This window comes from Polistes fuscatus, unplaced genomic scaffold, assembly GCF_010416935.1.
Source record: "Polistes fuscatus isolate 324 unplaced genomic scaffold, CU_Pfus_HIC Scaffold18, whole genome shotgun sequence".
Classification (NCBI taxonomy): Eukaryota; Metazoa; Arthropoda; class Insecta; order Hymenoptera; family Vespidae; genus Polistes; species Polistes fuscatus.
This window is the reverse complement of record NW_025113086.1, coordinates 3,921,498-3,942,758: the sequence shown is the minus strand read 5'-3', so window position 1 is coordinate 3,942,758 and position 21,261 is coordinate 3,921,498. Positions and strand designations below refer to the sequence as shown.

General features: G+C 40.7%; 3 protein-coding genes and 1 long non-coding RNA gene across 5 annotated transcripts; 2 read left to right on the top strand and 2 right to left on the bottom strand.

Moving 5' to 3' along the window:
• Positions 1-335: 335 nt before the first annotated feature.
• LOC122515451 (digestive cysteine proteinase 1) lies at positions 336-4,249 on the bottom strand. Of its 2 annotated transcripts, none has more exons than XM_043632820.1 (13): positions 4,142-4,249; positions 3,920-4,043; positions 3,764-3,845; positions 3,527-3,679; positions 3,173-3,345; positions 3,002-3,106; positions 2,770-2,929; positions 2,480-2,672; positions 2,192-2,409; positions 2,033-2,133; positions 1,831-1,962; positions 1,554-1,743; positions 336-1,474 (listed from the first exon to the last, which is right to left on the bottom strand). In XM_043632820.1, the coding sequence occupies exons 3-13, from the start codon at positions 3,801-3,803 to the stop codon at positions 1,290-1,292; spliced, it is 1,650 nt and encodes a 549-aa protein (XP_043488755.1). In that variant the 5' UTR covers positions 3,804-3,845; positions 3,920-4,043; positions 4,142-4,249; the 3' UTR covers positions 336-1,289. The 2 variants fall into 2 exon arrangements, with proteins under 2 accessions (XP_043488755.1, XP_043488756.1); XM_043632821.1 differs by having other exon boundaries at positions 4,114-4,191.
• A 106-nt stretch (positions 4,250-4,355) lies between these two features.
• On the top strand, positions 4,356-7,352 carry LOC122515454 (caspase-8-like). The gene is made up of 6 exons (XM_043632824.1): positions 4,356-5,061; positions 5,158-5,414; positions 5,492-5,684; positions 5,786-5,911; positions 5,985-6,143; positions 6,239-7,352. The coding sequence occupies exons 1-6, from the start codon at positions 4,506-4,508 to the stop codon at positions 6,439-6,441; spliced, it is 1,494 nt and encodes a 497-aa protein (XP_043488759.1). The 5' UTR covers positions 4,356-4,505; the 3' UTR covers positions 6,442-7,352.
• LOC122515460 (sodium channel protein Nach-like) lies at positions 6,484-9,783 on the bottom strand. Its single transcript, XM_043632835.1, has 10 exons — positions 8,828-9,783; positions 8,508-8,714; positions 8,278-8,443; positions 8,042-8,193; positions 7,854-7,965; positions 7,482-7,791; positions 7,354-7,404; positions 7,080-7,278; positions 6,901-7,007; positions 6,484-6,818 (listed from the first exon to the last, which is right to left on the bottom strand). Exons 1-10 carry the CDS (start codon positions 8,983-8,985, stop codon positions 6,649-6,651), a joined length of 1,632 nt encoding a protein of 543 aa, XP_043488770.1. The 5' UTR covers positions 8,986-9,783; the 3' UTR covers positions 6,484-6,648.
• Positions 9,784-19,277: 9,494 nt separating this feature from the next.
• On the top strand, positions 19,278-20,544 carry LOC122515463. The gene is made up of 3 exons (XR_006303269.1): positions 19,278-19,754; positions 19,901-20,164; positions 20,357-20,544. It is a non-coding gene; the product is annotated as an uncharacterized LOC122515463 (long non-coding RNA).
• The last annotated feature ends 717 nt before the right edge of the window (positions 20,545-21,261 follow it).

Genomic DNA, 21,261 nt, shown 5'->3' with positions numbered 1-21,261 from the left:
TGGGACACGATTAGCGTAAATGCTAGCCAAAGTTAAAAACATTGAACGACTGTGAAAGTAATTTAATGTAAGTTTCATGAAATATAAGCTCGTTAGGGGGTGAGTGTAATTCGAAATATAATCAAGTTACATTGTACAGCGGTATTTTACATTTTATCGATCACCGAGAGAGTTAACGAAGGAGGGTAAAATAGAGCAAAATGAAAAAGGGGAGACGAAACGAAAGCAAAATAACGAAATAGACATTTCTTTCGTATGCGTACACATGCAACGTATACGAGTAATTCCTTTTTTAACGCTATCTAAGGAAACTAACAAAAATGTACGTAGACACATTTTGAAATAAGTACTTTTCTTTTAGAATACTTTTTACTTACATACAAGGCACAAACAAATTACGCATACGTTTCTCTCATTAATAGAATTTAACAAAGTGTTTTAGTAATTCGACCAAATCGAAAAGATAAATTATATCAACATTCCAAAATGTTATTTAACGCACGTTACTTTTCTTTTTTTGTCGCTGGTTGTGCGATGTAGCCATCATTATCGGCTCCGAACCGTTTATAAGAATATTTATAAAATCTCTCTCAAAGATAATTATGTTTTTATAATAGATTATTATCGTTAGAAGATTTTTATAGCTATAGCGTATTTTTCTAAAACGCTTCCATCGAAGTCCTCCGATAATGTCCATTCTTATGTATGACCGCATATCCACCATTCGCAACTTAAGCACAAGAGATATGCGACAGATCAATTTACCTGTACTTACGTCATTCTTCTAATACACTTACCATATCATAATCTATGTTAGATTATTTGGATTTCTTTGTGCTAATATATATCCCGATCAAGATGAATTAGATATTGCTTCTTTGTTCAAATAAAGTGCTCATTTTTATTTTCAAATTACAGGAACGTAGATTAATCGTCGAGGCTCTTCAAATTTCTCACTCGATAATTAAAAGGACATACAAAATTCCATAAGAAAACGAATATATACTACTCCTCAAATAATTTCTATTCAAAATATCATTTTATTATTTTCAACTGTTTCCTTTTTGTTTTTTTTTTCTCTCGAAAAATCATTCTGCGATGAGTAAGTAACGTACGATAAAAAGCATAAACTATCAACAAGTTTGTACATCATGATAAACCTTTAAGATACATAGTTAACTAACTGCATAAAGAGAGAGCTAAGATTATTATTCATTTACATTAGATAAATCTGTTTTCCACATTATAAAAGATGGAAAAAAGAAGAAAATAAAAGAAACATATCCTTGTTATATTTTAACATACGTTGGGGTAGTTAAAACGCCACAATTATTATCCTGCTGCGCCATAAGTATGTAACCATCGTTACCCCAATAATTAGACCATGAATTCTTGATTAGCCAATAAGCCTTTCCTTTCAACGTACCATAGCCAACAGCCAAGACAGCGTGATCTAACTTGTCCTCCGTATTGCCTAAATCACGAGATGGGAATTTCATTTTGACACTGCATATTCTATTGTTTTACCAATAATTCATATTAGGAATATTTACCACACGCGGGCTCGTAATAGACACCATGCGAATAAAAGGAAAATGTCTTGTGAGATGCATCGATAGCTACGGAAATTGGACCATGCTTGGCCAGAGCTATCTTCAAAGCATCCGCGTCTCCTGATGTAACATTAACGTATCCCGAAATCTTAGCCGCCATAGTAACATTGTTAATATGACAAAATCCATCCTAAATATAAGCAAAATATTTTAAAACATTTCTAACGTTTCCGACGCGAGTCACCGACAATGCGCGCCTTCTTCAAAGTTCCCTCACCTGACCCAAATAACCACCATATTCATCTTCAGAAGGTAGTCCGCCATGTTTCATTATCCACTGATAAGATCGGAAATCTTCGCCACCGTCGCATCCGTTATTACCAAAGCCCCATGAACAGTCGATGAGCGCCTTGTTAATTTAAAGAAAATAATAGTTGTAAGATTGAAAGGAACGTTCTATTTTGTTGAAATTGTTCTACCTGTTGAGATAAGCGCACTAATTTTCCATATCTCATATAATACGCCCCTTCCACTGCACCGGTCGTACCAAAACTCCAGCAGGATCCGCAAACAGATTGATCTGCGATATATGCGATTGCATTATTATCTAAATCTATACAATTCCGTAATAATATTACCTTTAACGGGCGTCACAGCACCGTACAGCCTCCAATCTAAATTGTCAGGAACACTGGCTATTTCTTTTTCAATATCATGAGGAAATGCTTCACCGCCGTTATAACCTTTTGTATATTGTTTTCCACGCAAAGCATACATTTCTAAATCGGAGAGATCGGCCAGATGATTCACGTCCAATTGATACCCCAAATTGGCGCGATTGATCGAATGGATAAATCTGCAAAATATCCCCATAGATTATTTGACTGTAGAGAATTTCATTCGAAAAGAAACAAAATTATATAAACCTCATATTCTGTCGAAATAATTCCTTCCGTCTAGTATGTTCGGTTTCGTTCTTGTAATATTTTTGATGGGTTTTCTTGAACTTTTTAAATGCTACATTCACGTGTTCATCATAATTATGAATAAATTCTTTCATAGGATTGAAAGTATATATATGGTTATCACCAGGTCCAGGGAAACTAACGCAAGTAGAATCTAAAATAATATGATATTTTGATAGTAATCCATTAAACTTAATTTCTTCCTGGACGATTCGAAATATTCGAATAAAAAGGAAAAATGTGACTAATACTTTCTGCAACTTTGAACACATCCGGACTGGGAGCATCGAAAGAGTACCAATCGTAATCCAAATAGTAATGATCGTAATGGGAACCAAGTAAACTGTTAAAACCAATCATTTCATATTTCACTGGTATGGGTTCTTTCTTCTGTGGCAGATGTGGAGACTTCTGTGGAAATAGTATATTCGTATAATAGAAAATATTAATAGCCCAATTTTGGTACGAATCATAAATTGATACCTTATAACGTATCCATAGTGTATATTTATTTTTTTTATCTCCAAAGTTTTCAACGAGCCTCCATTTTTCGCAAGGCAAACCGTTTATAACTTCCTCTCCGATACACTAAATATTAATTTTTAATATAGTAGTATAAGTTGCCAAGTGGAATAGGAAAGAAATAATAGTTACCTCCATTCCAGTTGTATCTGGAATAATGCTCTGCGGATGAATTTTAAAATTACTCGATCCATTTACTTGTAGACACGTTTCTTCGTTCATGACAGATTCTGTAGTAATAGGTGCAATTTTGATACTAGCACCGTATGATCCTTCACTGCTAAGTTGGAAAGTTTTAACTATTCCTAAAAGAAAAAACGAATGACGTACGAATAAAAACTGCTGTAAAATGGATAAGAATGGCGAACTTTGAATGAAGATTTAGACTCGCCATTTTGCACTCGGACAAGAACAAGTGCACGACGAATCTCACAATCGGTCGTAAATTAATTATACTCGAAGGAATAATATAAGAAAATTAATTACCTCCATAATAATCTATTCGACTAGATCCACTTTTTCCATCGTACCATGCATAGAAAGGTTCACGTATTTCGGCATATGGAATATACAATGTACCTTTCACGGTATAAGCATTACTAAATGTTGGTGATTTGAGATTTGTGGCATAAGCGATACCTGAAATAACATAAATTTGTTCGAGAATCTCCTAAGAAGTTCCATAATCTATTAGAAATAAAACAATGAAACTACTAAACTTACTGCAAAGCAGTAGAACCAAAGCACATTCGATCCGAATCATCGTATTTGCCTAGAATAGAGATACTTCTCCAAGGGAGTATTCCTAAAAAAAATAAAACACATTTTTAACACAATAACTATATTTAATAAGAATTAATAAGAAGGGGGGGTACCTACGTATTTTCTAGATGCGTAATTTATTTCCTTCCAACTTGTTACTATTTTCTCTCTGAAACTCTTCTTTGTGACGCTCAGCGAAATCGCTTTAATCGCTGCGTCTTTCTTTCTTATACTATCTTATCTACAAGAAAACAAAGTAAAATAAAAGAAAAGGAAAACAAAACAATGGCAAGAGATGCCCTCTATTATACTTCTCATAATTAAATGTTTTTGATATACCCTGATGATAGATGCATTATATTATGTAGTATCAAAAGTCAGTTCGCGTATTACCAAACATCGAATATCAAAAATCCCCAAATGAAAATGAAAATCTTCTTTAGCTATGAATGTAATAGAGACTTTAGGCTCGTGGCGCTCGCCTCGTGGCATAGATAGAACCAGATCTTGCTGTGTTGCGCGCCACCTTCTACTGATCGAATTTTCGGTAGACGCCGCAGTTGCGCTACCTATGCAAGCAGTGGATGTCCGATTAGTTCGTAGACACGACACTTAGTACGCATTATTAAAGTGTCACGTCAACAATACTCGATTTTGTTTATACAATTATTTTTCGTATTATTCATGGAAATTAATATCAACGATGTCATTAGTGTTCGATGCAAATCCTGGTATAGATTTACCAATAAATATTGCAAAACAAAGTATAAACTTAGATATCTTAGAAAAGATAGAAAATGATTTGGACATAGACGATATAATTTCTATTCTATTTTTAATGGTTAGCGATTATAAGAATGCATTTTTCAAAATATATAAACTTTATTGTAAAGCTAAGAATAACGGAACATCTGCGATCGCAGAAATTGTCAAAGACAATCAAAAAAATTGGGAGGAAAAATTGTTAGAATCTATTTGTATCTGTAACAATCGGAAAGTTACGAAAAAATTAGGTTTACGGTTCGAAGAATTGGAAATAATGTACTTGCCGAAAAATAGATTATTTACGAAAACATTAAATCCTATTGCAAAATGTTTATACTTCTTATGTGAATCTTTAACTATGGAAGAAACAAAAATGTTATTGCGTCTTGTTAAAGAGGATAAAGTCAAGTATGAACCAATATTGGAGGATATGGATCAATTAGAATTACATCTATTGTATTGGATGAATATCGAATATATCTCTATTTTATCAGGTAAATTTTCTTCAGAATATTCTTTTGCATATTTCTTGAACTCGTAAATATTTGGTATATTTTATAAAATAAAATTGTTAAGTAATGAATCTACAGAAAAGCAAGGAAATTTGAAAAATCTGTTGAAACATTTGAAGACCTTCGACGACGTAGAGTCAATAACTCTAGACTTGGCAAATTATGACGGACATCATTCGCATTCATCGAGCACGGATACTTGGGAAAATGTTGGTTCCATACAAAATTTCAATAAATCCAATTTAATGGAAACAGAGAATAATGAAAAGAGTATACGTAAAATAAAAAATGGATTGTGCGTAATTATAAATCAAATGTATTTCCGTGGATCGCAGGTAATGTGCAATTTTTCGTCAATTATTAAAGTATGTCATAAAATTAAACGTATTCGTGTTATCGTTATAAACTTTAGTACGAAACTCGCTATGGAACAAATGCAGATTCTGATAAATTATCGAAAACGTTCAAAGGATTTGGATTTGCTGTTCATACTTTGGAAGATTTGAAGAAAAACGAAATGCTCACGAGTATCAGAAATCTATCGAAATTATTTGGCTCCGATTATGACTGTATATTTGTATGCATATTGAGTCATGGCAGCAAAGGTAAATGACATCATCATAGTCGAGTAACGTTGCATTTCAATGTTTTTACATGTTTACTTTTATAAAGATGTATACACAACTAAAGAAAGTTTATATTTAAGGAAGTATTATTACGTCCGACGAAGCAGAAGTATCCATCGAAAGTATTGAAAATGCTTTCTGTTGTCCAGAATTTACTGAAATAATTAAAATAGTTATCATTCAAGCTTGTCAAGGGAAAATAGCAGGTAAGAGTGTAAATATATTCAATTAATATTTGATAAAGAGCAATTCATTGTATTTCCTTGTAATGTGTATCAGGAAAAGTTCCTGTTAACGGAAATTCGTTAACAACGGATGGCCTGGATGGCCTGGATGGCCTGGATGATCCTGTGACAGCTGATATAACGACGCGTAAAAATTTTTGCATCTTTATGTCAACGTTGCAAGGCTATGTATCTGTGCGCGATAAATTACGAGGTATCAGCACGAAATGAAATATTTTTAAGAAATCTCTCTACATGCTCCTATCTTTCATCATTTTCTAATCATTTATATTTTGATTTTCAATTTAGGTTCCTGGTTTATTCAAGTATTATGCGATGTACTCCAACAAAAAGAAAGAAAAGTAACATTTTTCGATTGTGTTACGAAAGTTATGCAAGTGGTAGAAAATAAGCGTGGAGTTATGGGTGACGAATTGGTTGCTCAGTTACCCGAATTACGCATGCTTCGTTTGAATACTGATTTCGAATTTCCTCAGTACAATAATCCTTGAATACGAGAAAATATAACTTAATATAAATAATTAAATGACAAATTTTGATACACACTTTCCTATCTATTTGAAGCGTAGTTTACTAAATATAATGATATTACAATAGATGGCGAGATATTAGATTTAGTAACAATTGGATATGAAGTTAAATTATCTACTACAGTATCGCGAAAGGCTTTGCATAAAACAGAGTGATATAGATCATTTTTAATGACTTTGCTGCATTTCGCAGGCTAAGATTCTTGATTTTGCGCGATCCTCTTGATTGTCTTTTACGAATTTATCAGTAATTATTCTAATGATAAAGAAATATATTAATTCGAAGCCAGACATAAGACTAAATCCAACGAACAAACCCAAGAGTCCTCCGAACGACGCTGAAACGAGTCATTTAGATTCTTGTAATATTGTAATACGATGTATTGTAATTTTGTCGATGCAATGGATCTTTCGACTTACCGAACAAATTACGCCAATTATAATGAACGCTTCGACGATACTGAATGGCCACCAAATCGCTAAAGAATACATGGATTATACTTTGATTTTGGGATCCTTTGTGTTTCCTAAAAATATAATAACACGATGGGAGAATAATACAAAACGTTGATTTGATCGACTCGATGAAAGTTCGTTACTTTGATTTTTTTAGGAAATGAAATCCATCGAAAGAAATGTTATCATCCAGAATCCCTTGGGAAACGTCAATTGGATATCGAAACAAGGTACAATCGGGAACACATCCGCAGGGTCTCTTGTCTATCTCGTCCAAGTTTTTTTCCAAATTTACTTGCTCCACGTCGATACTTTTTCCAGGCCACGACGTATCGTACCAAGCTGCGAGAGATCCATTTGCCATTTCTATTTGTTCGATAAATAAATGAGAGAAATTTCGTCTTAGTTGCTACTTACATCTGTGTATCGATAAACATTTGACGTCTTTCAAATTACAAACCCTGACTTCTGCAACGAGGATGTGTAAGAGAAGAAGGATGTTTAGAAGAAATTTCTAATTTAGTTGGAATGCAATGCATACTTACCACTCGGTGGAAAATAATAAGGAATGCAATCGCACTTTTTCTTGATGATATTGGCACGACATTCCGCCATGCAGTTAACATAAGAGTATTTTTCTGACGTTAATCTTCTATACTCGATGTTTTTATTCTTAAGTATCCTATCCCCTTCATCGCTGAAAACGCAATTTCGCGTGGAAATGGCGAGATCTTTAACGTCCAACGTCGCGTAAGTTTCTTCGGGGGCAATACTGAGGAACGCTTGCTTATTCAAATCGATCAACTTATCGTTCGCATTGTGGTCCGGATAATCGTATGGATAGTGAACTAAAACCTTTCGACAAGTTTCATCGGTGAATTATTTTAATCGAAAAGCTTTAGCTTGTTTTCATTTACCTTTACACCGAAAGATCCAAGAAAGGTAGCCAAATAATCATCCGGATCAGGATTCACCATTACGGCCAGACCAGTTTGATACCCGCAAGCTGGTATTCTTCTCGGTTTCAAACTTCGATAAGAGAATAGTTACGATTAAATAAAAGAGATCGACGAATCTGTCGGTATACTCGTAGACATTTTCATACTCGATTGAATTTTCCATATGGTAGGACGATACGTAATTGAAGCTGCAACAGAGACCGTCTCTGGTCAAGCTCCGATTAAAGAATTTGTCGCAATCGAACGAGTCGTCGTTCCACTTGCACAATTTTAAGAGATCGCTGCAGTTCCTTGTAACCTGGAAATTTGTATTTTTGTCTTGTCTTGTCTTGTCTTTATTTTTTCCAAAACAATCGTTAGAGTCATCGAATATTTCACTGACCTTTTCCATTACTTCTGGTATCGTTAATCGATTATCGTCAAGGATGTTTTGTAAACGAGTAAGATTTTCCGCGACGTCCTGCTCGAACACGCCAGGATCGAGTAATTCTAAGAGTAGTCTGAATTCCTGAACTAAAAACTCCTTGGATATATTGGACGGATGACTCCTACGAGTAAATGCAAGTTCGAAGAACGAACACGTAGGTATTATCCTGGGTAGCGGGTACTCACAACATATCGACCAAGCTTTTCGTCAAATTCAGCGATATTCGATTGATATTGCAAATCGTTACGGCGGGAAACGGATAATTCCATATACCTCGATGAGTAGTTTCTATCACCGTGAGCGTTGGGTGAGAAGCATAGTAATCCCAAGCGATTTTCATCAGAACAATGGCACAGCAGAAGGAGGCAAACAAAACGATGGCCCAAATTATTCTAAACATATGTCGTCATCATATTTTTATAAAATCACCATAGCGGTCCGATATTTCTGAATACGAATGTAATGAAAAACAAAAGAAAAACTTGAAAAACAAAACACTTCCTACCGTTCGATTTTGGAACGTTGCGATTGTGCGACGTACTTGTATCCGTGAAGCCCTGTCGCGAGACAAAATTCTCGTGCTTGATTCCTCAAAACGATCCAGAATATTTTCTTCGACTCGGAGGAATCTCTTTTTTCGTTCTTCCTTCGCAACCTTTTCATGCTTCAGGGCGAATCGAAGAATTAATCGTCGTTAAAAGTTATTATTTGGTCTCTCGTTAGACGAAAAGACAGGCAACGTAAACGGAACGGTATTTAAAGCGGAATGTCGCGCGTACGACAGTCAGCTCGTCGTACGATATTAAATATTCATTCGATGTTTTTCATCGATTCTCCTCGTCGACGCGATAAATTCAAGCTAACCGATTATATTCGATATGCAAATGGTAAGGGTGGTGGTGGTGGCATCGATCGGAAGAAAAGCACGCGCGTGTCCTAGAGCTTCCTTTTGGCGACCTTGGCATTAGATAGTACTTTTTCTCTCTCGCGTTTCTTCCAACACCATGCATGTTGCAATTAACGCGTGCATGAGAATACGAAATGCAAGAGCAAGAATAAGTGCGATCCTTGATACGCGTTTGCCATCGGACTAAGCGATTTTTCGAGCACCCTCGCGTCCTGGTCGTTGGATCGAAATGAGAATGTTCTTGCAAAGAAGGCAACCGATATTGAAAGTCGAAATGTATCCTCAGTTTCGTAGATTCCCTTTCCCTTATAGGCTCTCGTTGACTCGAGGACTGTCGGCCGAGTGACTCGGTTGTTCGGATATTAAACTTTGAAGATGCCGCTTCTTCTCACCGTACTGGCGTGTCTGACTCAGCGAGTGTCATTAATAACTTGGAGGAGATAGATAAAGTGTTAAACACCGTGAACCGTGTGCTCGAGCACACGTCATTACCCTGACTACCTTTTAAAGGGCCCTGATGCTAATGTACCTCGCGAATTGGCTTCTATAATAGACGCGACCTATAGGGTACTACCGATGGCGAGACAAAGCTCTAATGGGTAATACGGTATATTTGTCTTTTTTCTATTTTATTCCTTTTTGCCTGGGTGCGTAAACCATATCTATATAATCGAATATTAGGGCGATATCGCTGCGGCACGAATTCAACGAGCCGAGGAACTTTCGTTAGGCGATGAGCTTTTAAATCGGCGCGCCGGGGTTGAATACTGGAAAGGGGCGAAAACTGGCGACTGGTATTTGATATCAGCCACCCTAACGATTCTCAGAGACACTTAAAGGAAGCGCGCGACGCGAGGGAACAAAAAGATGAAGAAGAAGAGAGAAGTTAATGGAGAGACAAATTCGTATCGATTGTAAATCGTTGCTAAATCTGTTTAGTTAACAAGGATTAACTAAAAAATAGTATCTCTCGTATCGTTTAAGGATCCTAGAGAGAGAGAGAGAGGGGGGGCTGCGTCTATTTCAAAGAAAATAGTTTAAACTCGTGGAGGAGTTGCTTTAGGAACCTCTCGCAGTTCAGTCTTTAAACGCGAGAGTATAGTGGGGTCATTTTAATTATGAGATAGTTCATCCAGCCTTCTCGTATAGGGAAAATTACTGATCGCTGGGTCGTACCGAGGCCGGTGGATGGGGTAACAATGTATTATGCGTTCACCCTGTCAGCCCCTCGTGCTAACCGCAAACCCCTTCTATTCATCCCCAACAATTCGTTAACTGCTATCGAATTGACTTCTACGGCACGGTTGGTTTAGAGCTTACGCTCGTTAAACTTTCTCCGTTTCCATGTTTCTAGCATTCGACGAGGTTTTCGTTCTTCTCTTTCTACACCTACATCTATTGTTTTATTTTTGTTTAGTCAGGATAGAAAAAGGCGACGTTCTTATCGTCGGAACTGGGACAAGAACGCGCGCGGGTGGCAATTTGTCAAAGTTTGGGAAAAAATGGAGCGAGGGGTCGCGGCGTGCGATGGAATTGTTTAAAACTACCCCGTAGGAAGGTTTCACGGGTTTTCGAGAAGAAGATGGGCAAAAGAAAAAAAAAAAGAAAGAGGAGCTTATAGATAGTATACCTATATGAAGAGTTTCCCGGGGATTTGTATCCATCTATATAGCATCTGTATTACGAGGGCGATGGGGATTGCATGACGGGGATTGCATTATGGGGACGACGTATTTCGCGGCACATTGAGTCGACGGACTTTAAAATACACCACCCGCCGCTCTTTTCGTTCTCAGGGAAAAACGTTGAGATCTATCTCTAACTCTCAGCCCATCGGCTCCGGCCTTTTCTTCTTACATGCTTATATCTTATATAGTTTCCTATAATATATTTCTTTTAAAGGCTCTCGATAATTATTCAATTATAAGCACGTAACAATGTGCGTTGCAAAAGACATATTATTTCGTAATACCCCATCGTTCTTATTTTATTTAGTTCTCCTCGAGAGAGGTTTTTCCTTTTCAGAAGGCTCGTCTTATCCTTTGGCATGTGCACGTCGCCGTTAGATTCGATTCGTAAAAGACGGGGAAGCACATAGTAGAAGGGAAGTACATACGGAGCATATAGGGGTTTGCACGCGGGGAGAGATTTTATGGGGGCTCCGAGTATATTTCCTGATTGAGCGAACTAATCCACGCAAAGGAGGTTTTATCGTTGAGGTATACCTAATCGAAGGGGCTCCGAGCGATCGTTCTCGTCTCCTGCCTCTTCTTTCGATATCTTCGATCGGTGTACCGATATTTTCCAATAAATGACTAAATATTCCCGATGACTAAAAGAGAAAGAAAATAGGACTCGGTCTAGCTCCGCTTTGGAATCCCTCGTTAGGATGATATTTACGAGAACGTATCGCGTCTTTCTACGAGTTCTTCCTCCAACGGAGTTTGTCTCAAACTCGTTCGCGAGTGTTTACGATAACCCATCCCCCTCCTAGGTTGGGTATCCTCTCGATTTTTCTTCGATTCCAACGGCAAAGAAAAGAAAAGAAAAGTTAAGGAAACGTTCCGTCTTCTTTCCTTTCCTTCGCAATTCGCGCAACCTTGAATTCGAAACACGGTCTGGGCGGTCCTCCGATGCTTTTAATCGTAACTTTCAAGCTGGCCCAGTGACGCGAACCGAATCGAAAGTTTACTCCTACGGAGAAAGGTTTCTTCCACGGTTTTATCGTCCCTAAGATAGTTTCTCTATTCTGATACGCTTGTATTTATAGTGATTGGGGTAAAGGAAGAAGGATAACTGGAGAGAGGGTTGCGAAATGGAATGAACGCGCATTTTCATCTATACTTTGATCTATCGCTTTTGACTTTCTTTTCAAAATTTGCGTCCGCTTGCTTGCTCGCTGGCTCGCTTGCTTCGGAGGTATGTTAAAAAGAAGAGAAAGTAGTTAGGGCAAACGTATGGTCAGCCTGAATCTGGTTAATGTGTGGACATAGAAAGAAGGAGAGAGAGAACGTGTTCACGAGCCGCGTCGGGATCGAAGAAATGAATATTCAACGGTAAACACCGCTTACGCTTGTAAAGGGTTCCCATACGAAGATGTAAGCGGAGATAGAGAGGGAGGGAGAAAGAGAAAAGTCGACTCATCTCGTTCTATCTCTTTCCTTTAAAACAGGGAACGAGAGAGCTCGTGACTCGCGTGGATATAAACGCGCTCTCTCTTCTCTACGTCTCGTGCAAGCTGAGAGAAACGTTGTTTACGATATTACATCTATAATACCGGTCAAGTGGGCAACGTCCAGCCGTGGTGTAATCTCCTCCACAGCAGGACCTCGTTCCTGACCAGATACAGCACGTTGAGTCTTTTGGAATTATGATAATGCGCTCTAGCGGACTTTCTAAACTGGGAAACTATCGTTTTATCCAGTCTTATCTCGGTAACAATAAGATGTCGCGTAAGCAACGCTGCGGTGTATCTATGAAATCTTGCGATCGGAGAGCAAGCGTATCTTCGAAATCGATTACGGACTCCGATGGATTTGTAAAGTAACGCAAGGGACATTAAAGGAAGAAACCTAGAAAGATTCCAAGACTAGTAGTTGTTAACCGTAATTAATGCGAGCAACGTCTCGTTGGAGATAGCTATTCGCGTCTACTGCAGAATCCAAAGGACGCGGGACAAACACCGTTCTACTCGGCTAAGGGGAAAAGGACTGCCTGTTTTGATTCTGGACGTTATAGGAAAGACATATATCACTCGGTCCACCCTATTGCCAGTAGTTAGGGGTAGCGATGCCGGGTAAGGTCCACTGGACGCGACTCGATTTATTGCTTCGTTCGATATATATGATTATTTAAATCTCATTCGAGTTGGACGTCGTCGTCGTCGTCGTCGTCGTCGTCGTCTACCAACGCTTATTCCTATCGCAATGATTATCTTTAGACGTTGGCTTTGTTAAAAAAACATTAACGAGCTAAGACGAGAAAAGAGGGGAAGAAAAGGGAATGCAGGAGGAATACGAAAGTCGAGCATACGGAAATGCGTTCGCGAGTCTCGTTGAAAAATATTCGAAGCACAGGGCGCATTTCACGCCTAATTTCGCGCAAATTCGCCGTCGAATATTCCACTCGTGGTTCTCGTTCTCGATCTCATGCGGGCCACGTGCCATTTATCTCGCGGGAAAGACGTTACGAGTAAGATATCTGCCACGCCGCGCGAATTCATATTTATCATTCGGCATCGCTCGATCGCAGTCAACTGCAAGACTTCCAACGTCTAGGTCAAATAATTCTTCTCGGGTATGTTCATTTTTTCGGAAAACAAAAGAAAAGAAAACAAGAACCGTGGAGACAAATTTGAAGAACGCAAGGAAAGATAAAAATGGACGATCCTCTTGCGGATTAATTACCAAAAGCGTGCGAAAAAGAGGAAAAAGCTGGACAGGAGAGTTCTACCTAGCCTATATTTCTTTCTCCTCGTTCTCCTCCTCCTCGGCGCGCACACGCTCGCAGAAATTCATTAGGGGTATCTGATATTTCTGGTGGGTGCTTCGCGCCGGAATAAATCATAGGAAGGGAGCGAGCGCGTCGACTCGCTCTTCTTTCTCGCTGCACGCGCGATCCATTCGCGTTTATCTTCGATCTCGAATGAGAGGGAAAGAGGGATGGGAAGAGAGAAGGCTAAACGATCGAACGTGATCCGAGCTTAAAGCGTCCGTGGACATGGAGAAAATCTCGTTAGGAACTCGAGGAGAGTGTCCCCCTTTAGGCACGCAGCAGACAGCTCTGCGGAAGGAGCTTTGCTCAAGGATATCGGATCGACTCAATCTTAGAGGCATATTCGTGATCGACGAAGCGTGCTACGATCGCCGCCGTCTTACCAGTTACGTTAGAATATTCAAATTAATTTCGATATTGGACGATTGAAAACTCCTTTTACCTCTTACGAGATGACCACCGCACCCCGTCCTCTCGATACGAAGATTACCAAGAGAGATAGCACCAGCCGCCCCGATCTCTCTCCTTTTGCCAAAGGGAGGATACAGGGATTATCGATATCCAGCCCTTCCACTCTCTTTCGTCCTTTGAAGAGAGTCGTCGAATCTTTTTTTTTTTCCTTCGACTCGGTGCAAATGATTATTCATACATTACCGAATAGAAATTAATTTCACGGCGCGGCGCGGCCGTAAATCAAAAGCGTTCCGCTCTATAACGGGTAGACCCTAAATCACGTCGCGGTAATTGCGGTCCGTGCGCGTTATACGTACCGGAACCAACGCTTAACGAACAACGGATATCGAGCGCGGGACGCGATTTCGTTTGCCTGGGAAAAATCGAAACAAGAAAAAGAAAATCTAAAAGGAAAGCGCACCCCTTGGCAAAGAACGCGCAAAGGAATATATTTTCTACCCTTCTCGCCGGGGTTAACAAGGAAAAGGTAAAATTTGGAGCTACAGGCGGCGACGGCAGGCAGGCACGTCAAGGTACGTACGACGTATCGAATTCAACCTACTATCTCGATTTTCGGGTCAGTTTAAGGGAACCTACGTACGAACCTCCCACATACGCAACATACATAAAGAACTCGTTCTCTTTTCTTTCGCGAGCCCCGTTCGGCAACAAGGCTAATTTTTTCCCAAAGACCCTTCTCCGAATCGAGATCACGTATGCTATTCTCGCCTCCGGGCACGATCTCTTCCCTGGAATTTCACGCATACTATTCTTTAGGTATTCTTTGGGTAAAATGTTGGATTTAGTTTTGCACCTTCCTAAGATTGTAATCGTGTATTTTCGCGCGAAAAGAGATAAAGTGTCTGTGCGTAGAGTGATCATCGGGAACGTGTCTCTCGGTCGGAAGAGATTGCACTCGAGTACCTACCACCAACCAGCTACGACGAAGACGATCATCGAGCGACTCTTGGGGCTCCAGCAGAGGGAGGATACCGTCAAAGACGTATAGAGACGTTTTTCGCTCCGATAGAGAGAGAGAGAGAAAGAGAGAGAGAGAGAAGGAGAAGGAGAAGGAGAAGAAAGGACCGTGGCTAGTGATTGGATTACAGTCAGGGAGTCCCCGTGGACTCGCCAAATGACCGGGACAAATTGCCCCTCGCCTTCGGGAATACTTATATATCCAACGGCGATCGAGCGTGTCTCTTTCTCTTCCCTCCTCGCGAAAGAAGCGTCGTTACCAAGGAGTCTTGTATATTCTAAGGAATGTTCAATGAACGAATATATCTATGGCAACGTTTGTTCTCGAGTAAGTTTAGCAGTTGCGCGAGTCAATCGACTTGGCGTTGATCGATATCTCGATCCTAGGAACGGATCGATGGATCCTCCCTCTTAAAAGATCGACCCTATTTCTCCGTTGACGACATAATAACCGGGCGTTTACCCCATTGTTTATAGTCTCTCAGGATCGTAAATCCTAGCGGTGGTAGTTAGGTGTTACTGCTCGGCTCGGCTCGAATTCGAAAGGATCGAAACGACCGAGGAAAAAGAGCTTGGCTCTCTCGCGGACGATGCTCGTGCATCGTCTCGTTGTTGCACCACCACCCCGTGGTGCATTCGTAAAAAGGGGATGGTAAAGAGAGAGAAAGACGAACTCGGTAACGACTCTCTCAGGATCTCTCGAAGCGCTGTCGTCGTCGAAACGCTTCTCGACTCGCTCTCTTAGGACGCGTAAAAAAACAAAACGAACAAAATAGAACGAGCTGTCGCATAAGTTTCCTCCAATGAGTCATATCTATTGTCTTTATGCGTAGAATATTTTTCTACGAGGGCTACAAATAAAATCTCGCATCGATCGTCGTCGTTCGTATTAATGCGCGAAAGTGCGTGGATTGGAAAAATGTTGAAGGAGAAAAATATACTATAGAATAAGACGGGAGAATCGAAGAAGAAACGAAGAAATTAGACAAAGGTTCGACTCTGGTCCAAGGTACCAGCAGCGATTAGTTCGACCATTAAAGAAATCGGTGGCTATGGGAAGGTTATTACCCGGGTAGAAATCGACGGTATTATCTCCGCGCTCAATTAGATTTCTAAAGAATCGCACATAGTCCATTTGGTCCTCTCGTGTGATCTCAACCCTGCCGCTGCCACTGCCACCGCCGCCGCCGCCGCCTTCCCTCTTGGCCATATTTTTTTTCTTTCGACGGGAAGCGAGTCCTCGCATCCTGAGATATCGAGTTAATAATTCCTACACCTTATTTTCTGCTTGCAACGTAAGACAGGCCTGTCAAAATAAGACGAAAAAAAAGCAGTAGGAACACTTTGTCGTTTCAAGATCTGCGTCAAAGTTGCGTTCGTTCCTCTCTCGTTATTCCAAAAGTATTTATCGTTATCGTCGATCGATTGGCTAAAGATTTACGTTTAGACTTTTCGGGAGAACGACTAGGAGAATTTAATCGTTACGAGATAAGCGTTGCGTTTTCCTTGAAAAACTTTTCGATTGGCCCTGCCGATAAAAATACCAAGAGTAGCACGACTCCTTTCATATTAGGCAACGAACAGACGAGTCTTTCGTTCTCCGTGTCAGTGACACGCGTATCGAATTTGTATAGGTCTGACTTGTAGCTTCGGAATAGAAAAAGACTCCGACTATGAGATCTTTCAGTAGTAAATGGGTCAAAAAAAAAGAAATGAGAGCAAAAGGGAAGATAGCCCCGAATTTCGAAGCAGTCGATCCATTGTTGTAGTCTTTTAGTATCCTGTGCGAATCCTCCCCTTTCTCGGTTGTTATATCGCGTAGGGTTATAGATGCAAGATATCCTGTCGGCCGTTTTTCTATACGAAGTAGTTCATTTTCGCAAGAAACTTTCCTGCTCGAAAATCAAACGAAATCTTTTCGGCAAAAATGTACTATTCTATTAAAAATTGCAAACGCGTATAAACGTGTACACCGGAATGATAAAAATTGATAGAGTCGTGCATCATGGATATCAGAAATCATCCTTATTCTATCAATACAACCGAGAGAGAGAGAGAGAGAGTTTGGCCAATTAAGTAGTTGTAGTCCTCTCCTCCCAATTGACGAGAAGAAGAAGAAGAAGAAGAAGGGTGGAAAGGATTTACTGCCGTTTAACCCCACGGAAAGTTGTTCGATAAATAAGCTATACAAGCGGTGCTTTCTGAGCCAGGGATGCCAAGAGGAAGGAAGAGATCGAAACGAAGGGTAGGACCACTCCGTGTTGTCCCAACAGAGGCGATCTGATTGCCCGTTAACGGACTCGAGTTAGCGTCAGTTCTGACTTTCACGGGTCCGTGCTAGCAACGGAGAGAGGAGGAGATCTAGCAAAGTGTTGCTCCGAAAATCAAACTCGTTTCGACGAAAAGAGGGCCGCACCGCCGCCGCCGCCGCCGAGTGCAAGCTCCTGATTAGTGGCCATCGTTGGTCCTTCCAACAATCGTCGTTCAATTTAGCTGCCGTTCGTAGCCTCCCCCTGTTTCTTTTTCCGTCTTTCGAGCGCAACGATCGATCGCGATGATCGATCTTTCGATCTTTCTTTCCTTTCTTCCTTCCTTCGGGGACTTGAATGCGGTAAAGCAAGATCGTTTTTGAAAGAAGGAACTTGCTCGGTGCTTTGTTAATTTCAACGAGAACGAGAGAAACGATAATGTTCCAATGGTAATCAATCTAACGGAACGTTCAAGAAGATTTCTTATCGAAGCTCGTTTCTCTTCGAATGTTTTCCTTTTGGCACGAGACTCGGTTCCCCGAGGTGCATTACCTAATTGCTTTCTTCGATGATTTTCCGCAAGAGCGAGTAGATATCCCGAGTACATTCCCATCCAATTGGTTTACGTTCGAGCAAATGTTTGTCTGTATCTCGCTCGTATGTTGATTCTTCGACGTTCGAAGAAGAACTTTTCCACAAATGTTTTTATCATTAAAACTGACATTTGCATTCGTCATAGCAGCGGATTATTCGTGAACGCGTATGCCGCGAAGAAAAAGAAAATTCTATGGATAGGATCGAAGAACTTTAGTCGAATATTTGGGATAAATTGAAATATGCCCGCGGTAGTAAATCCTATCGCTTCTCGATCCCACCACACCGGCACGAATCATATAACTGTCTTTGAGAGGGGTAGTTGTTAAGGGGTTGGGGATGGGCCAGAGGTTGACATATTTCTAGGTGAAGGGTCGTGGAAGGCCTTAAAGTCGTAGCGTGGATAGTCCTCGGCATGGATTTAATATGGCAACGATCTTCTCCTATCCGAGCAGTCACTAACTCACGATCTTCGACGTTTCAGGAAGTAAACGGCTAACCTCTTCGGAATAAAGGCCAGACGACGTAGAAACTTTAGCCCCTTTTTCTTCTTCCGACTTCTTCATCCTCCTTTCATTTTTGCTCCCTTTTCTAGGTTAACCAGCAGCAGCAGCAGCAGGGGCCAGAGAGAAAAAGAAGCGAAGGAAACGAGCTAGAAGAGAAAATCACTTTCGAGAAAGCATTTCTTCAAAGGTGTCGCAAGTTTTTACTTTGAGAGCTTTTCAAAGATTTTCAGCTCTCCGGTTGTTGTTTCTACCCCGTTTAAACGCATTACCATTGGCAAATTTATCGTGTAATTGTGAGTAGCGAGGTTTGGGGCGACTCGGTGCTCGATGATCGGTGATCGACGTTACGGGTCACAGTCCCGGTACTCGGTTCCAAAGAACTCGTCCAAGTTCTCCACGTAAGAGATACCTACCCAGCTACGTACATAGAGAATATATAGATGTATATGGGTGGCAGGTGTAGCCTCACGGACAAAAGAGCAATACTCGCTTGTTCTCTCAACGGTTCCGATAGCGTATTGTCGTTCTTCTTGCCGGCAGCGTGCAACGACGACGTGTATTGTCCTCGCCATGGAGGTCCACTTGATCACGATCCAGCGGCACTCTAAGCTCGCTCGTGTACCAGATAAGATGTCGATTGAAATTCATGCAGACCTCTCGAGCATCTTCCACCCCTTCGTAGGGGTAGGTGGCGTAGCCCTACTCTTGGCACCTATCGCAGCCGCAAATCGCGGTGGTCCACGAGAGTATTGTTTCCGGCCTCGAATCCGCAACTCGATCGGGTTCGAACACACTCCTCCTCGGCTTTTCCATACTTTTCTCGGCTTTCCCGTCCTGGAAAGGACGGATTTACATTCCTTCGAAGAGAACCCTTGAAAAACGAACGAGTTGGTACGTAAGGAAGTGGCGGCATTGCGTTTTGCATTGTCTTTCAGATTGGAGATAACGCTGCTCGGTGTTAAGACGTTAAAAGGAAATGTTAGGGTTCGAAGTGCGCGTCCGATTGACTAACGTCATCGTCGATCGGAAGGATTTGACTTTAGAAAAGTAGAGCGAACGTCGATAACGATTTACCCTGGTGTAACGTTTGGGAGCACAAATTCTCAAGGATCGATCAAAAGCTCGAGCAAGTTATAACAGAGGAGCCGACGAACGACGAGGGCAAGGATAGAAAGGGTCCTTCCTTCTTTCTTTCTTTCACATCCCCGAGGAGTAACTAACTGAACGAGAGTCGGGATAGAGGGTGTTAAGGTAATGCCCCATTAGTATGTGGAGCCCGTAGTAACACCGTAACACCACCACAGACGGTGGTCAAACCGTGGTGGTTTGTCCCTTTTTCCTTGCACCAATACGTATACAAACGTAAGGTCTTAAGCACTCGTCTCTCGGATTTGTAGGAACCAACGTACGCCACACACGTATGCGAACGTCGTAGGAGAGAACGAGACCTGTCAATAGCCGGCTTGTTACAGCGACAATGATCGGCTTAACCAACGGGAAAGATCCACCCGCACGTACTGGATTTTCACGAGAAAGGACACGGGATAGCGATGTCAACATCGTTTCCTTTCCTCTTCTTAATTCCGCAAAGATCTCGCGTCATCTTTCTTTCCGAATTTAGCAGGGACACCGCCAAACGAGGGCTGATTTACTGATTAATCGTACGCGTAATTCATTTATTTCTCTTTCCTCGTTGAAATTCTTTTTCAAATCTGTGTCTCGACAATGTAATTCGAGATAGGGAGAGCAGTCTCGAGAGGCGCAATAAACTGGCATACAATTTCCGAGATTTGTTCTCGAAGTCGAGAAGAGCGAGAGGGATTAGGTTCTATATATTTTTTTCTTCTCCGTAGGTTCGTGGGTCACACGAGACGCGTGCGTGACGAGAAGCTAGCTTGGTTATCAGACAACGGAGGAGCGGCGTACATCGGCTATCGCTAAAACCACCGTCGCCATCTCTTTTGCTTTCGTCTTCCGAGAAGCAAAACTGTACACCCGGCTATCAACTGTACAACACACCTATATACGCATAGCAACTTTACGATTTGGATTTTATTCTTCGTTAACGAACACGTCCCGAACTATTGACTTTTCAAACGATACCTATGAGAAGACTATTTCTTACTCGGTTACGGATTATTTTGACTTCGATTTCACTCTCCACTTAACTCGCCGAACTTTTGGAGATAGCGAAAGCTTCGTCGTTGTTTCACGACAGTTGTTAGACTCGTTCCATCGCGATCTTCTCTCCGTAACGTGCCAATCCGATTTTCCTTTCCTTTAGAGTTTTAGTACGAGAATTATCGTACATAAGTTTCCCTCTATTTCTCGCTCTTCGACTTTTCAAAATGATATTGTTCTTTGTTCAAAGAAAATTCGAAGAACGTGCGACACCCCCACCCGCGCACCGTTCCAAACCGACGAACTTATTTTCTAAAGGACAAAAAGAGATAAGAATGAAAAGAGATAAAAAGATATAACAATGCCAGCTCTCATTGTGAGCGTTTACTTTATTTTCTTTTTCATAGTTTTCCAAGGAAATGTAATTTAATCCCTTAAATCTATAAAGAAACTCTATATATCTCGAGATTAGATAAGCTTCGCTCGGAAGGCCTTAAAACGTAGAAACGCCACATATTTTCTGCCTTCGGATTTACAATTGTGCGATGAAAGAAACGAAATGAAAGAATATAATATTCTTTTGATCTACGTTATCCCTAAAAGGCGTAGTTATTTAACGAATTAACCGAATGCCGAC

Bases quoted from the DNA above. Each gene is read 5' to 3' on its own strand.
- LOC122515454 (XM_043632824.1), top strand. From the start codon at position 4,506: ATGTCATTAGTGTTCGATGCAAATCCTGGTATAGATTTACCAATAAAT. The intron at 5,062-5,157 runs GTAAATTTTCTT...ATGAATCTACAG, and splicing joins ATATATCTCTATTTTATCAG to AAAAGCAAGGAAATTTGAAA. The intron at 6,144-6,238 runs GTATCAGCACGA...TTTTCAATTTAG, and splicing joins TGTGCGCGATAAATTACGAG to GTTCCTGGTTTATTCAAGTA.
- LOC122515451 (XM_043632820.1), bottom strand. From the start codon at position 3,803: ATGATTCGGATCGAATGTGCTTTGGTTCTACTGCTTTGCA. The intron at 2,673-2,769 runs GTATTAGTCACA...ATATTATTTTAG, and splicing joins TGTGTTCAAAGTTGCAGAAA to ATTCTACTTGCGTTAGTTTC. The intron at 2,134-2,191 runs GTAATATTATTA...CATATATCGCAG, and splicing joins TGCTGTGACGCCCGTTAAAG to ATCAATCTGTTTGCGGATCC.
- LOC122515460 (XM_043632835.1), bottom strand. From the start codon at position 8,985: ATGAAAAGGTTGCGAAGGAAGAACGAAAAAAGAGATTCCTCCGAGTCG. The intron at 7,405-7,481 runs GTAAGTATGCAT...TCCTCGTTGCAG, and splicing joins TTATTATTTTCCACCGAGTG to AAGTCAGGGTTTGTAATTTG. The intron at 7,279-7,353 runs GTAAGTAGCAAC...GATCTCTCGCAG, and splicing joins ATGTTTATCGATACACAGAT to CTTGGTACGATACGTCGTGG.